The following is a 16,489-nucleotide window of genomic DNA, read 5'->3' on the forward strand; positions in this document are numbered from 1 at the left end:
TCTTGTTCGGGCTTGCACCGGGGAGCCAGCGAGGCACGATAGGTTGCCACGGCGCCACATGACGCGCCCGCCCCACGAGGCGGACTAACCGAGTTAGCGGAGCACACCGCCAGTCCCCGTACCTGCCCGGTCCCCACCGCTTTTTTATTAATACGGATTTTAGCCCTGTTCCGTGGCTTATCGGTTTATTGACTGTCTTGTTTGAAGTCAAAGGTGCAAAAGATCACAGGGTTTAAGTCCTTTGGAGGGGCAGTTCAGTGTCATCCACTCCCTGCTGTGGGAGTTGTGGTGCCGAAATGGGTTTGATCACCCAATAACGTCGCAGAAAATCGAGCAGACGGTGAATGGGCTCCTTCAGTCATTACTGGAGGGTTTGTTTTTCCTCCAAAAAGCCACGTCATTACCATCCTTAGCCGTTCAACCATTAACGATGCGCCTTACACTTTCCCTACACCGTATTGTTTGTCCAGGAAGTATCAGCAGGTCTCTCCGTGTAGCCACAGAGGCAACAATGAAATATGCGTTGTGCTGTTGTCCTGTGCTTTGTTGTGTTCACTGCTTTGTGTCGCACAACAAGTCGGTGGGCAGCTGCGCACTGCCCCCTAGTGGCGTCGAGGCGCCGTTGCGAGACGTTGGAGTGCTTGGCCCCAGCGATCGCTGCTGTCCTTTACTGCGCTGTCCCAGTAGGAATAGTGCACCGTTCTTACACCAGGCAGGAGGGGCTTGTTGATGGGCCTGTGGTTCTGTGCCAAGCCGTTATCTCCTTAGCTGGGTAGAAAATGATTTTATTAATTGCTTCATTTAGCAGACACTCTCCCCCACCTTCACCAGCGCACACACACACTCACACACACACACACACACACACACACACACACACACACACACACACACACACACACACACACACACACACACACACACACACACGCTCATGTTGTTGCTCTCTACAGGAGCAAGCACTACCATAAAGGCCATATGCCTTGCCCATTCACTCCAAACAAGAGTTGCTAACAGGGTGGAGGGGCTAGTGGAGGAGCTCCGTGCTGGAGCCCAGGGGCAGGGGCTGGAGCAGCTGCCCCGCCCAGCAGGAGAGGCATGTGGCGGGGGAGGTTCACGCCGTCCAGCAACCCCCCCCCCCCCCTCCCCACCTAAGCAGCCATGTTATTGTGGCGTTGGCAACGCAGGTGGAACGGTTCTGGTCCCGCCCGCCCACGGGGCAGTTAGACACGCAGCGTGGCGGGTCCTCGTTGGCGGTCCTCGGCAGGGTGGGTGGAGGGGGTGGGTGGATGCCCAATTCCACGACACAAGCACTTTTTGCTGACGGTGCAAATAGACACAAGCGAATGGTCCACGAGCTGTATCTACAGCGCAGGACTCCGCTCGGACCCTGGCTGGGACCTGGACACGGCTGGTGCCGATGGCATCGTGCCCGTTGCTTGTTTTTGAGACCTGTAGAGTTTGGTGGAAGAGACATACATGATCATTTTGCTGGTCTGATCTTCCACAAAATGCATAATCACTTGAGAAAAGTAGCGTCAGAAGGAACGTGGCGCCTGAGATGGATTAATTTCCCTAAGGACCCACTTCTGCTGATTTGACTTCTGGCTTGTCATTGGTGATTTCCCTATAAAGAGAACCCTGGTGTATTGTCTCAGCAGACCCGTGTCCGTGATGTCAGCAACACCCATAACACTTTTGTCTCATTATGTGACTTCCTTGTTAGCTAGGAATTCAGCTAAATTAAGCAAAATGTGCGTACTGTAATTAAATGTGCGTTTTTCTGAAAGGTATTGTTTCCCTGCACCATGGAGCAGCTCCGGAGATCATTATTCAACTAAAATATGAATGGAGTGAGAGAGCAAGTTTGAATGCCTGGGTTTATTTTTTTGGTCCTAAGGGATTTACTGTTGGAGTCTAGCTTGTAGACTCTGGACCCCGTTCAGTCAGAATGTAATCCAAACTGCCATTACGCATTCGCTGGAGCACCGAGTCATCATCTGCTCTCGTATGATAGGGCTTTATGAATTTCTTCTGAGGTGCTGTGATGCAGACTAATAACGCTTTCTGTTTGAACGGTTTGTGCATACTTGTGTTAATGGGTCAGCTTCCTCATTTTCTCTCCCTCTCTCTCTCTGTCTGTCTCTGTCCGTCTCTCTTCCAGGGCCCCCCTGGTTCACAGCCCTCTCCCCACTCCCAGCCGCCCCCACACAACCCCAACAACCCCATGATGGGACCCCACGGTCAGGTATGCCACTCCTCTCTCTCTCTCTCTCTCTCTCTCTCTCTCTCTCTCTCTCTCTCTCTCTCTCTCTCTCTCTCTCTCTCTCCGTCCTCTCCTCCCGCCTCCTTGTGCGCACGATAACGCGCCGACCCGACCCTCCTGGGTCCAGCCGGGTATATTTGAGGATATGCTGGCGAGGGAAATGGCTGGTGAAGTGAAGGAGCCGTACAGATGGGCCGTGGTGATGTGATCGGAGGGACCGAGCTCTGCCCGGTCCGAGTGTTGCCGCTGCAGGATTGGCTCTCTTCCAGCAGGGAGGCCCTATACGGGGGCCCATTTTACTGAGCTTCTTCACAGGCTTCTCCCCATCTCCTTCACCCTTTCACACTCCTGCTCGATTCATTGCATGTACTCTCTCTCTCTCTCTCCTGTGCACCATAGTACATTACCTCATTCTGTATCCTTTAGGAAAGAGCTCTCTCACACACACACATATATACAGAAACATACACACGCATAGAGAGAAGGAGCCACACACACACACACACAAACACCCTGCTTCCGGACGGCAGCAGTGATGCTGGATAAATAATGTACGCTGTTGCCCAGCCTATGAAGAGAAGAGGTTCATCTGGCCAGAACTCCATAGCTGCTCCCTCCTTAAGCCCTACACACACTATCCCATCTCCCATCAATATCCCATTAATAATGCAGCACTCACACACACACACACACACGCACGCACACACATTCACATGCTTACACAGATGCACCGAGACATCCCCCAGCCCACAGTCACACACACTCACGCCTTCGGGACGAACCGATAAGCACTCTGCCTCTCTCCAAACGTCAAAGGGATATGGCGGAAGAGCCTCCCATAAGGGCACGGCCATTATGTAAGCTCGTCTCCGGCCCCAGCCCTGGCGCGTGTTTAATTGTTTGTGAAGGCCATGTTGTTTGTTGTTGTGGCCTAGTGTGTCTGTGCTCTGTACACATCGCTGCGGGAGTATCCAGTTTGATGTGTGTAATTCAAGAGGGAAACAAGAGGGCTACTGTACCTGAGTGGTTTGGCCCACGTTCTTGTGTGTGTGTGTGTGTGTGTGTGTGTGTGTGTGTGTGTGTGTGTGTGTGTGTGTGTGTGTGTGTGTGTGTGTGTGTGTGTGTGTGTGTTGCCACATCTATCTTCATAATATGTATTTTTCTACTTTCCCAACTCTAACTGTACTGGTTTTTGTTAAGTGTGTGGAATGTCTTGCAACATCTTGCTGGGAAGCTTGCAACATCACTGTCCTTATATATTCTGTAGAGACGCTGTTTATAGGACTCATCCTGCACAAACTCTTCATGTGGTGTTATTGCTCCCTCTACTGGTTCATTTTTAGTATTACCACTTTACCTTTCTTCCTCATCTCAAAGTCTTGCCTCCATCCTTATCTTTAATTTGTATTTAACTTTTTCTATTATTTCTTTTATTTCGTATTACATTTTCTGTTCAGTATTTTTCTGTATTTTTGTTTCTTCCCAAATACCTCACGTTCAGTCACAAACAAAATATATTTGTCCGAGGTGTCAAATTATTGACTGTTATGGATAAATCTTGGCTGTTGTGCTCTCTCCTTACCAGCCATTCATGTCACCACGGTACCCAGGTGGACCCCGTCCGTCACTCCGCATGCCAAATCAGGTTTGGACACGCCCCCTTCACATACGGGCCCGCCTCCTCTGTTCTTCATCCTTTGTGTCCTTACCCGTCTCTCCTCCCCTTTCTCCCTCAGCCTCCTGTAGGCGTCCCAGGGTCACAGCCACTCCTGCCAAACAGTCTGGACCCCACGAGACCGCAAGGTAGGTCAATCGCCACGGCCCGCACACCACACGTTAAAACAAGAACATGTTTAAGGCACGTGGACATCTTCACGATACATCTCCACCCCACCCAGGACATCCAAACATGGGCGGCCCGATGAGGATGAACCCGCCCAGGGGAATGGGCGGCATGGGTCCACAGGTCAGTCCGAATGTTTAACTGCTGTACTATGCAAAGAGACCGGTGTGTTGTTGGTGTCCTCCATGACTGGAGTCCTCGCTAACCAAGTCCGCTTGTCCACCTCTGCACAGAACTATGGCGGCGGGATGAGACCCCCTCCAAACTCTCTCGGCGGGCCGGCCATGTCTGGAATGAACATGTGAGTCAGAGTGGGAACGCTCCTGTGTGCTGTCCGATGTCCGTGTTGATGTGGGGGATGCTCCGCCCACATACACGCCCACATACACGCCAGCCACTAATTGACTGCTTCTCTGGTTTCTCCTGAAGGGGTCCGGGTGGCCGAGGTCCCTGGCCAAATCCTAATGCAAACTCAGTAAGTCTTTCTCCTATGACGTTGAAATCAGGTCACTCAGTGGACCGACGTTCTTGATGTCACTTAAACTGTATATTTTTAACTCCCCACAGATAGCATACTCATCTTCATCACCTGGAAACTATGTGGTAAGTGTCACCGCACCCTGGGTCTTCTGGTCTTAAAGCGTTCTGTCGCCGTGTGTTTTCCAACAAGCCAGAAAGTTCTTGTTTTCATCCCTTTACTTGCATGTTTTTGTCTCCCAGGGACCTCCGGGGGGTGGTGGACCCCCAGGGACGCCCATCATGCCCAGCCCAGGAGGTTAGTGAGGGCTCTGCCACTCCTTTCAGGCCCACAATGTGAACCTTTCTTTCAGTCAAGCAAACGAGAAAAACGAGTCTTGAGTACAGCATAAATTTGTTGTATCAAACACAATTTGGCACATTTTTAAAAAACGTACGTTGGTTTTAATAGGCCTAAGCTGAAGCCTTGTGACTAGTTGAATTATCGCTCCTACTTCACACGTGGCTTCTGTGTTAACCATTGTATTCATGCTCAACCAGACTCGACAAATTCCAGTGAAAACATCTACACCATGATGAACCCAATTGGCCCTGGTGGCAACAGGCCTAACGTAAGTTCATACAGATTACGCATTTGTTTGTCTGTTAGTGATTTTGGAATCCCACGATAATGCCCCCATTGGTATGAGCTGCTAATTCTCATCTAATGTACTTGTAGTTCCCAATGGGGCCTGGTCCTGATGGCCCTATGGGTGGAATGGGCTCAATGGAACCGCACCATATGAACGGGTCACTAGGTGAGACTTGCTTCTTTGTCTGAGTGTAAACTCTGTTATTTCAGTTTCCAGCTTAAAACCTCATTTGGCAACCTGTCACTTCTGTGAGATGGATATCCTGCTTGGTACATAGGTAAATCATAGTCGGCATAGATGTAACGGGAGTTGATTTCGTAAAACCTGGCAACCGACTTCACAGGCCCGCTCTGTTGATACCCAAGTCGTAGTAGACACCGTAGTCATGGTGATGACACTTCCTGTCTCCACAGGCTCGGGGGACATGGATGGCTTGCCCAAGGTAAGCTTCTCCTCCTGAGGTGGTGTAGAGTTCAGCGCCATTCTCCAGACCGCTCACCTTTCTCAGAGATGCCCAAGCAGCCCGACATACCAGGTGCTCAGACTTTACTGCATTCCTTCTAGAACTCTCCGAACAACATGGCGGGTATGAACAACCCTCCGGGGACTCCGCGAGACGATGGAGAGATGGCAGGCAACTTCTTAAACCCATTCCAAAGTGAAAGTGTGAGTGTTGACACGCGGCATTCTGCTTCACCCCCACATTGCCCCTTGTTCATGACCACCAAGCTGCTGCACTTTGTATTCAGTGTTGAATACATTTTATTAAAAATGGCTACATGCAGGTCATTCAAAGTGAATATTAATCTCTAGTATTTTCAGGAATTACTTACTTACTTTTACTTATCAGTAGTTGGGCTCTATGCTCATTGTTTTTGGAGTATAAATTATACTCCTAAAGCTGAAATGGCAGAATCCCTGTATCTCTCCTGGATCAATTAGTGATTAATGCTGCATAAAGAAATAATTAATAAATTGATTAAAATGCAGGGTCTTAGAGTACAGTGTAGGGCACGATAGTCATTTTGATGATTCCAGTAAGACAGCATTGAGATCTTTTATGTGGAGTTGATCTACAGCATGTAGTTGTGTAGTTTATGCTCACCTCTCCCCTTCACCCTTCCCTTCTTCTCTCTCTCTCTGCAGTATTCACCCAACATGACGATGAGTGTTTGATTTTTTTCCCCTCACCTTTTTTATTTCATCTTTTTTTTTTATTTTATTACCTTTCTTCCCTTCTTGCTTTCGTTCCCCGTCCGCTCTGCTGTGTGTGACGGGGTCCCCACTCTCCGCCCCATCTCCTCCTCCTCCCTTCTGACACTCCCGGCTGGTGGTGGTGGTGGTGGTGGTGGTGGTGGTGGTGGTGGTGGGTGGCCGGTGTGTGTGGGGAGGCCCCCCCTCGGTCAGCCGGCATGGCCCGGGAGCACAGGGCTCCGAGACGAACCGCCCAGCCACACGCCGGCATGACGACGTCCACGGGAAGGAAGCAGGCCGCGAGCCATAGGCCCAACCTCCTGTCCACCCCACCCGTCTGCCCTCCATCCTCACCGGCCCAGGACAGTGAGGGCCCAGAGAGAGCGATAGCGTGCGCGTGTGTGTGTGTGTGTGTGTGTGTGTGTGTGTGTGTGTGTGTGTGTAAACGGCAGTCTGCTGTCCAACACCGAGGCTGGTGGCCTATTTCAGACCTGTTTCATTCTCTCTCCTGTATTTCAGTGTCTTTTGATCAGCAGTCGAAGGGGGAGGTTGGAGTCAGCCTAATGTTTGATTGCTGTGTACATTCTGAAATGGAAAAGCTAAACTGGTGATGCATTGGGGCGGCAATGGTCTCATTATGATATATTTGTATATTATTGATTATATTATTGTTATGATTTTCATAATTGATATTGCTATGATGTAGTCATGATTTATGGATTTTCCTGTAAAGGGCACATTTGTATCTCAACGACATCTAAAACAGAATAAGCACACACTCAAGAATGCACAATGACACCTCTGTTTACATGATTTTAGGTATTTGTTTGTCTCTTTGTTTTGGTTGTTTGTCGCATCTTACATATACCTCTTCCTGTGTTCTACGTAGAACGGATATCATCACTACCAGAATATCACAGTCCAATGTGCTGTCCCAGTATTTGAGTCTGTGTCCAGGAGACAGCTGTTTGTTTATCACACAGTTACTATCACTGTCACTCCGTCACTGTCCAGCACTGGATATGAAACGTTTGTAGAACATTTAGCATCCTCCGAGATGTTCTGTTCAGCTGCCTGTCATGGTCCCCAATCTTTGTGTTAATGTATTCTCTTTATTGTGTTTCTGTTGTGTAGCATGACGAGCTTATTGCAGTCACCGTCAGTAGGCTTCACTCACAGCATAGCTATAAAACAAAGTTACTCTAAACTTGCCTTGTCAAAGCATCCAAACTGTAATCAGTTCATCTGCAGACCTCACCTGTCTATACATTGCAAATCCCTTACGGTTAAATGTAAGCTGTCATTTAATGTTTATTGTGACTTTGACATCATGTATTGATTTTGAAATGATTTAGAATCCTACCTGAGTGCCTGGGGGAGGGGCATCATGATGTTAACTCCGCCTACAGGCACCATGGCAGTTCCTCATGTTTTTAGTCCCATGCCTGTAAATACAACCTGTTTCTCTTATTGGTCATTGGATCTCATTTGTATTTTCAATACAATACTTGTCTGTGAATCTTATGTGTGGTTCCATCTTTTCTTTAGCATCCATTTAGATCATGTGGTCAGATGTGCACTTAGAGAATGTGTAGTTTGGGGGTTTTGGTCACTTTCCATTGAATCTCCTCTCTGTGGATAGTACGATAAGCCACAGCGATCAACTCAGTCAAACACCCTGTCATTCTAATTGCTCGTTAAGTGTTGTGATGACCCCTATCACTGTGCTTTATGGGATGTCTTTAAATTTGTGCTTGCTCTTACATCTCTCAAAGACCCGCAATCTGATTGGGCCTTCACAGGAAATGCTTTTTTTTTTGTCCACGTGACTATGTGGTAGTGACGAATACTTGCCGTCTGACAGAATCAGGCGCGCTCTGCTGGATGGACTGTGAGGGGTGATGGTGCTCGCCGAGCTGGCAGGATTATGAGGGGTGATGGTGCTCTCAGAGCTGGCTGGATTATGAGGGGTGATGGTGCTCTTAGAACTGGCTGGATTATGAGGGGTGATGGTGCTCTTAGAACTGGCTGGATTATGAGGGGTGATGGTGCTCTTAGAACTGGCTGGATTATGAGGGGTGATGGTTCTCTCCGAGCTGGCAGGATTATGAGGGGTGATGGTTCTCTCCGAGCTGGCAGGATTATGAGGGGTGATGGTTCTCTCCGAGCTGGCAGGATTATGAGGGGTGATGGTTCTCTCCGAGCTGGCAGGATTATGAGGGGTGATGGTGCTCTCCGAGCTGGCAGGATTATGAGGGGTGATGGTTCTCTCCGACATGGTTGGTGCACAGCCTCCTTCCCAGCCCCATCCCAGTCTACACCTTTTCTTAATTCCTCCAACTTTTGATTTTATTGTAAATACTGTAAAATGCATTTTGATATCATTGACATGTTTTGATATGTCAGTCACAACCAACAAATACAGCTGAAAATAAGTTATAAAGAATTTGTGTTTTTGTATTTTAAAGAGATGGTTTGGTGTAAAGTACGAAATTGAGGGAGACCCCCTAACACATAAAATACGGATACTAGAAAATATTTTTTAAATTAATATCTTGAATCAGATTCAAATTTACTGTAAACATTTTAAACGTTTGTGGTATTTGCGAATACAGCAGTGTATTTGTAAAAGAAAAACATTTGTGAGTCTGAAGACAGAGTTGTATATAATTTTCAAGAGGACAGAGAGAGGTAACAAATTAATAAATTGTAGTAATAATTATGCAGATCCAGATAAATCTAACTTCAGTATGCAATCCAGTTTTAATGAAAACAACTGCACCTTCTGCAGGACAACTTCATAATGTTATAGTCCCGATTAACAGCAATATAAAATCTCAACCATCAGAGAGATGAAGGCAACCCATCTTACAAATGACACATTGAATCAAGGGACTAAAATATGTTCTCAATATAAGAATACTCACCAAGATATTGCGAACAATGCATTGGTCAATTTAAACGTCTGCTTCCGATTTTCAATTTTAAAATGGTTCTGTGTAGACTGACTCTTACTGATCTCGGTCCTTAAATGTACAATTGTGGGCCATCTCTGTACTTCTATTGTGATGTATAATACTGTAACATTAGGAAGAACTGGGGAAGGGTTGGGTGCATTTTGGAGGGAGGGTGAGGGAAGGGATAAATGGAAATTTCCTGTACCTTTCATTGTCCTTTCTGGCGACATGACAGTATTCAGTATGAAGCAGTCTGTCTTATTGGGTTTGCTTTGTATTTCATGGTAGGGTAGTTTGGATCTGTGTCTTAGGGACTTAGGTGTCTTGTGTAGGTAATAAAGATGTCCTTTGTATGTTACTTTATATTGTAAAGTTTCTTTAGACTGACAGAAAAAAAATTTGCTTATCAAACACAAATGGCTGCGTCAATAATAAATGTAATTTGATATTTTCTTGGGTCTGAGCTTTCTTTTTAACCACTTTCTATTTAACCGAAATAAATAAATACCTTTATTTTGACAATTAGTAATTTGTTAATAATTTCATATTAATGCAGTATCTAACCAAGTTCTAATCCTAACATCCTAATATAGGATGTTGGAAATTATTAATATTCAAAAGCATTAATTTATACTAATATGTTACTTGCTTTCATATTTTCCTTAAATGTATCATCAGTGCATATGAAACGCATGATTTTTGTGTTCCAGTAACTTTTATTTTGAAACAACCACAGCTCGTGTTCTAAAAGTGGTACGGTCTGATTTGCTGTCAAAGTCCACTGTCCTCTATCTCAGATTTCTTGTGTTTAATGATCTATTTTGCACTGAGGTAAGTGTCTCGTTCTTTTGCAGTTTTGTGTGTGGCGTCTGTTAAAGGGAAACCCGAAAATGTTCCCGCTATCAGCGCGTGTCTTGTGAAATGTTCCAGTAAAGGTTCTTTGCTCAGGCTAGTCATGTTATCTAGCTAGCTCGCTAGCTATTTTAGCTAAGCTAAGCTAAGCTAGCTGGTGTGAAAGTTTGCAGAAAGTTCTCGAAAGACTTGGCTAACCCAGCTAGCCGCGAGGCAATTAAGTGCAACATTGCATTTTCAGATAAGTTGCAAAACTGTGTTTTCAAAAAGTCATATGAGAATCGTGGTTTTATTGACATATTGATAGTTAATAAAATACATGCATGTGGTCCCCCCCCAAATATTTTCCTCTGAATTGAACTTATTAGCTAGCAGGCGTTAGTCGAGCAGCTAGCTGAGCCGTAGTGCCTTTGGGAGTGAGAGTGTGTCGTTTTTGTCTAAAAGTAAAGACTGGACTCGTGACAGGTGTGTTAGGAAATGTCATTGTGTAGTGTGAAATACCTGTGAAATGTCGTCTGAACAAAACTAGCGTTCGCAAACCACACGGTCAGCAATGTTCTCTAGAGGGAATGTTGTTTTTAGCCGTGCTGGCTAGCGAGCTAACGTTAGCTACCTGGGGCTAACAGGGGCAACCGCATATCCGAGTCAATCACAAGTTACCCCATATACAGCGAGATGATTTAAAGAATTAACCTAATGTATCTGATCAGGTTAAAACACTCGCATGGCAGTTACATTTGAGATAGCACAGCTTAGGTAAGTAGAGAAGCTAGTCACTTGGCTTAAAAGATGTTGAAGTTAATTTGTACAATGACGAGTCTATCAGTGGTGATCTCTGGGATCTTTCTATTTGATTTTCGTGAGAGTAGATGACAGTAAACATCACATCTGTTTCTTTCATTAATATGTGTGTGTGTGTGTGTGGGGGGGGGGGGGGTGTGATGTCTTTCCAGATGGACGACAAAGACGATGCACTCTTGAATGTTTCTCGTGACATCCACGACTCAGAAGGGAAGAAGTCAAGTCGAACCTGTCTGCTAGACAGCGGGGAGGACTTCGAGATGCTGGAAGATGGTGATGATGATATAGGCGACCTCCCCCCTTTAGAAGACACAAGCAATGGAAAGGAACAAAGCAGTCAAGCAAATAATAGTGTGGACATAGAAGCTGCTACAGACCCGAGCCCATCTCCACCCCAAGATGAGTGGCTAGATGTGTTGGGTAAGCAAGCTTATTATTATTATTTTGCATATGAAAGAGCCATTTTGTGAATGAGATCTTTTGAGAAAGCTTGTTGAAATAAATAAAATCTGCAGACTTTAATGAGTAATCTTAAAACAACTTGCACGCAGGGAATGGGCATCTGAGAAAGAAGGTTCTTGATGCTGGGGGTGGTCCTGACAGCAAACCTCAGAAGGGCCAAACAGTCACCGTTTATCTCAAGACCACTCTCACAGACTGCACCACAGTTGAGGAGGAGTCAAACCTCTCTTTCACCCTCGGTGATGGTGATGTTATTCAGGTATATGCTTTTGGATTTAATGAGGAGTGGACCTCTGAAGGTATGCCTCGGGCTTTGGTTTAATAACCTTTCGCCGCTCTTCTCAGGCACTGGATCTGACTGTACAGCTCATGGAGATGGGTGAAAAAGCCTTAGTTGAAGCAGCTGCTAAATATGCATACGGAGCCTTGGGGAGGTGAGACCGAAAACCCAGACACTGTGAGATTATGTGAGATCTATTGCTCACAGCAAGGTACCACCTTGGATATCTATGCATCCATTAAACTAAGGTTTACCAGTAGAAAGACTGCGTACAGTTCTTTGCTTTCCTCACGAGCCACTCGTCGCTTTACGACAGCTCTACACCACCCGTGCCTCCCAATGCTGATCTGATCCTGGAGGTGCAGCTTCTCTCTGCCGCCGACGCCCCAGACCTGGAGCTGTCCACCCCGGAGGAGAGGATCGCCCTGGCCAGCAGGAAACGAGAGCGGGGCAACGTCCACTACCAGCGCGGCGACTACGCCTTCGCCATCAACTCCTACGGCATCGCGCTGCAGATAACGGATGCCAGTTCAAGAGGTAACAGAAGCTTGTTTTACCTCCGCCCCGTCTGGGAACAAGGACCATGGAGAACGTGGTCTCCAGTTATAGTTCTGTTAGGAGGGAAAAGAAGACATGATTGATTTATAGTGGGTGCATTTGTTGTTGAACCAAAGATAATTAAAATTATGATGCATTATATTTTGCATGTTGTCTATGGTCTGTGATTGCTCTGTGGTCAGTGAAGAGGTTTGAAGACAAGATGGATGCTTTTTCCATGTGGTTCACCTTTATACCTCACTTTCTTCATTAAGTGCTAAGTTCATAGACAATGCACTTGTTAGAGGATACTGCCCAGCACACTGGCATAATGTGGAGTTTATTTACAGCTCTGCTCTTGTGAATGGGTAAACATTAGTCCCCTGGTTTGTCTCTTGTGAATAGGTCGTCTGATTTTTCTCTTGGCAAATGGGGTAGAGACCTGTTGCCTCAAATATAGTGTTTGCCTAGTTGCACCCTTTGAGTATATCCATACCTTGCTTGTGTACGTAGCACTCTCCTTGATGTAGTCCTCTTGCAGTCAGGTGTCACTGGGCCGCTTGTACTGGGTACATTCCAAAACATTCCAGCTTGGAGGGAAGACATTAAGTGTGCACAGTTCAACAGGAATATTTCCTTACGGTCATTATGTGGAATGCTGTGTCATTAGTCACGCCTTGGCACGACTGCTGTTTCAGTGGACATCAGCCCACAAGAGGAAGACGAGCTGCTGGACGTGAAAGTGAAATGCCTGAACAACATGGCCGCCGCTCAGCTCAAGCTGGACCACTATGAGGCGGCGTTGCGCTCCTGCGTGTCTGTCCTCGCTCTCCAGCCGGACAACATCAAAGCTCTGTTTCGCCAGGGCAAGGTAGCCCCTCGTCCAGCACGGTCATCCTCTCACGCAGCCTATAACGCCTTTACTCCAAGATTCAGACTTGGAGTAACTGCACTTATTTGGCCTTTTAGGTTGGCAAACAATACCAACCGCGATATTTAATGGAACATACTTGTATGTGTTGAGATTAGGGACTGTTTACATGTGCTGTGTGGTTTAATGTCGACAGGTACTAGCGCTACAAGGGGAGTACGGCGATGCCGTTAGGATTTTGAAAAGGGCTTTGAAGTTGGAGCCAAGTAACAAGGTAATACTGAGTTTTGTTCAAGAAGTTTGTGCTTTACACAGACGCTCCACGTTACAACCATTAGTGCTTAGAAAGAAAAGGGTACCTTTTGAAAACTTAATCGATTAAAGCTTTACTACCTGAAAAACACAGCATTATATATAACAGATTTTAAATTTTAAATGTAAAAAAAGGCTACTATGTCCTCTTCACTACTTCTGTTGAGATTCTTTAGCTATTAAAAAAAAAATATGATATCTAATGGCCAAGAATGTTTCCATTAACCACCACAAGATGGTGCTGTAAACCCCTCCATCTCTCTCCAGTGCCAGGGCAGGCAGGCATGCCCTCTCATCACCTCCATGGATCTTATTTCTCCCCATGGCCAAAAATAGCCAGATCCCTCCGTACAATTGCCATATCGAAAGCGATGTTGCCCTACTCTGCTTACACAGGCTTGGGGATGAGGTTCCCTTCTCTCCGCCATCTGTGCGGTACGGTGTGGGCCAGCTCGGCGCGGTACAGTGCTGTGTGCCTGTGAACAGCATGTCACCACTAACCCACCTACGCCTGTACTCTACACCTCTCACGTGTGTCTGGCCTCTTGCAGATCGTTCGTTAACCAGTAACGCCCTGGCGACGGTAGCGTCTTAGACGCGTTTTCCACTCTTCCCTTTTAATTCGCATGAACCATGGCCGGCAGGTGCAGACTGATTAAGAACAGTGTTGTGTGTTTGGGTTTTTTTTCCCCCTTATGTAACATCCAGTTCTTTACATTCCAAATTTCTTCCTAGTATTTGCCTCCCACACCAGCGGAGAATGTTGGCGTGTATATTACTAGCCCGGTGTTACATTTCGATTGTTATTTGCTAATTAATCTTGGTCGCTTAGGACAAAGTGTGAAGTGAAGAGCGCGTTGTTTTCTACTTGAATGTGGCCATTTAAGAGTCTGTACGAAGAGGGCGGAGGTGAGTTCTGCTGATTGTAGCATGGGAATTGGAAATACCAGGGGGGCACCTTAGAAACCTTACACTGGCCACGAGGCTCGTGCTAACGAGGGAAGCTGGAGACCACTGGCCACTAGTACATACTTTAGACCCAGGCAAGGCTGTTCCTGAAAAAAGGTCTTATATGACCCGTACTTTGCTTGGACCGTGGCGAGTGTGATCTCTACTAGGACACTCGGAAAGGGTAGCGAAACAGATTCTGGTTCTCCATGCATAGTGATCTTGCGTCGAAACTTGTGCGTCATTAGCTGAGCACACGTGTGAAGCAGGTACGTGTGTGAGAACGCTGTTCGTTTTGCATTCTCACATGTACGCATGCTTGACGTTTACGCTGGTTTTACATGGGCCGTGTGGCGAGAAAAATCTAAATAAATATGTGGTTTGCCCACAGCCGTGGTGTGCCTGACTGCATTGGTGCTTGACTGGGTCGGGGCAGGTTGTGAGATGTTCGGGCGAGGTGCCGGCTTGCTGGGTGTCATGGTGGGAGCGTCAGCTGCACCTGCGTCCCTCTTATCGTGCATGCAGGAATGCGCGCGCACACACACACACACACACGTCATCTCTGCTTTCTCCTGGGCAGACCATCCACGCTGAGCTGTCTAAACTGGTGAAGAAGCATTCTGAACAGAAAGGCGCTGAGCAGGCCATGTACAAGAAGATGCTCGGAAACCCACCTGACATCAGCTCGGCGCAGAAACCCCGGGGCAAGTCCTCGTGGGTGAGTATGCTAGACCCAGACATGCTACCAACGACACCATTGGGGGTTATGTAGAGATATTCCTCTTATGTATACATGTCCATTATGAATTACCACTTTGTAATGCAACATGGAACTATGCAAAAGCTTCAAGGAATTTGGACATACACATAATTAATTGTACATTAATGGTAAAGAGGTGGCGACCCTGCAAAAATTCCTAACATTAATTTATCCCCTTTTTCCCACAGAGCCTTAGCTGGAAGTGGCTGTTTGGTGCTACCGCTGTTGCTATCGGTGGTGTAGCTTTGTCCGTTGTCATTGCTGCTAGGAATTAAATGAAATCCATACATTAAGATTCAGGTGCTGGAATCGGGTGTATCAGACTACTTGAACCATCTTGCAGTACCTGTTTTAGTTGGCAAATGTATGAGCCCTTAAGTTTTTTCTCCTCTGGTTTCTGTCATCGGCTACAGGTTTTTTTCTTTCAGCGCATGAAAGATGAATTGAGCAAATATAGATGTGAGACATGGGAATAGGAATTATATAATAGGAATTATATGATTCCTATTTATGTATATAGAATTGCTTAAATCCTTCATTGTACAGATTGTTGTATGTAATAGATGGCTGATCAACAGTTTGTTTATATCAGTTGCCCAGTGCTTCATTTTTGAAAAACCACTGATCTTGCCATTCAGTTCAGATTACGTAGGTTTAGCCAGGTTCTATCCATCTTGGTAATGTGAAAACCCTTCAGTGTGTAAGATTGCATCTCTAAGGTTGTAAATTATTATAGTACTACTTCTAACACTCTTTGATTTGCTTGGTTGTATTTCTGTATCACAAGTCTTTTATTAACATTCAAGACATGTATGCTGCTAGCTTTTAGTTCTCCATGTCTTTGTTATAAGTTGTTTTCTTTCTTCCCTCTGTTAAATAAGACCGTTTGTTGATTGTGCCCCCTTAGCATTCAAGGGGGACGACCTCACATTCGTCTCTCTATGACCAAACACTGTAATTATTTCCCCAATATACCAAATTTTGTTTTGGATTTTAGTTTTTATTCTTTTCCTAAATGATCTGAGTTTGTGAATACTGTTCATATAATGTAAGGCTTATTTATTCAAACTGAATTGATCTCGTACGATTTGTATGAACCTTTTTTTCTTGATGAATATATACAATTGTGCATGTCAAGTTGTTTTGAAATCACCGTTTTAACAACATTCCTGTATGTTTTGAAATAAATTTTTGCACATTACTTTCTGATAGGCTTGCACAAATGTCGTAGCTTATGCCCTGTGACATGAATGGTAAACCTGTGATTAAACATTTTCCAACATATATCCCACCTGAT

At 45.9% G+C, this 16,489-nt stretch overlaps 2 protein-coding genes across 4 annotated transcripts in view; both read left to right on the forward strand.

Annotated features, from left to right (window-relative positions):
* The window catches only part of ssbp4 (single stranded DNA binding protein 4), a 50,943-nt gene extending 41,122 nt beyond the window's left edge, over positions 1-9,821 (forward strand). For all 3 annotated transcript variants that reach the window (XM_077024544.1, XM_077024545.1, XM_077024546.1), the window contains 13 exons: positions 2,165-2,248; positions 3,852-3,911; positions 4,003-4,069; positions 4,165-4,232; positions 4,343-4,410; positions 4,539-4,584; positions 4,677-4,712; positions 4,830-4,884; positions 5,127-5,197; positions 5,305-5,383; positions 5,632-5,660; positions 5,783-5,884; positions 6,365-9,821. In XM_077024544.1, the coding sequence (XP_076880659.1) occupies positions 2,165-2,248; positions 3,852-3,911; positions 4,003-4,069; positions 4,165-4,232; positions 4,343-4,410; positions 4,539-4,584; positions 4,677-4,712; positions 4,830-4,884; positions 5,127-5,197; positions 5,305-5,383; positions 5,632-5,660; positions 5,783-5,884; positions 6,365-6,394 (795 nt within the window). In that variant the 3' untranslated portion in view covers positions 6,395-9,821. The remainder of the gene's footprint in view (positions 1-2,164; positions 2,249-3,851; positions 3,912-4,002; positions 4,070-4,164; positions 4,233-4,342; positions 4,411-4,538; positions 4,585-4,676; positions 4,713-4,829; positions 4,885-5,126; positions 5,198-5,304; positions 5,384-5,631; positions 5,661-5,782; positions 5,885-6,364) is intronic.
* A 280-nt stretch (positions 9,822-10,101) lies between these two features.
* On the forward strand, positions 10,102-16,483 carry fkbp8 (FKBP prolyl isomerase 8). The gene is made up of 9 exons (XM_077024547.1): positions 10,102-10,200; positions 11,175-11,442; positions 11,574-11,743; positions 11,830-11,918; positions 12,081-12,301; positions 13,000-13,172; positions 13,369-13,446; positions 15,013-15,150; positions 15,381-16,483. Exons 2-9 carry the CDS (start codon positions 11,175-11,177, stop codon positions 15,465-15,467), a joined length of 1,224 nt encoding a protein of 407 aa, XP_076880662.1. The 5' UTR covers positions 10,102-10,200; the 3' UTR covers positions 15,468-16,483.
* The last annotated feature ends 6 nt before the right edge of the window (positions 16,484-16,489 follow it).

Source organism: Brachyhypopomus gauderio, chromosome 12 (genome assembly GCF_052324685.1).
Source record: "Brachyhypopomus gauderio isolate BG-103 chromosome 12, BGAUD_0.2, whole genome shotgun sequence".
NCBI classification, from domain to species: domain Eukaryota; kingdom Metazoa; phylum Chordata; class Actinopteri; order Gymnotiformes; family Hypopomidae; genus Brachyhypopomus; species Brachyhypopomus gauderio.

Coding starts and splice junctions, on each gene's coding strand:
- fkbp8 (XM_077024547.1), top strand. CDS start 11,175: ATGGACGACAAAGACGATGCACTCTTGAATGTTTCTCGTGACATCCAC. Junction 13,173..13,368: donor CTCTGTTTCGCCAGGGCAAG/GTAGCCCCTCGT, acceptor TAATGTCGACAG/GTACTAGCGCTACAAGGGGA. Junction 13,447..15,012: donor AGTTGGAGCCAAGTAACAAG/GTAATACTGAGT, acceptor TCTCCTGGGCAG/ACCATCCACGCTGAGCTGTC.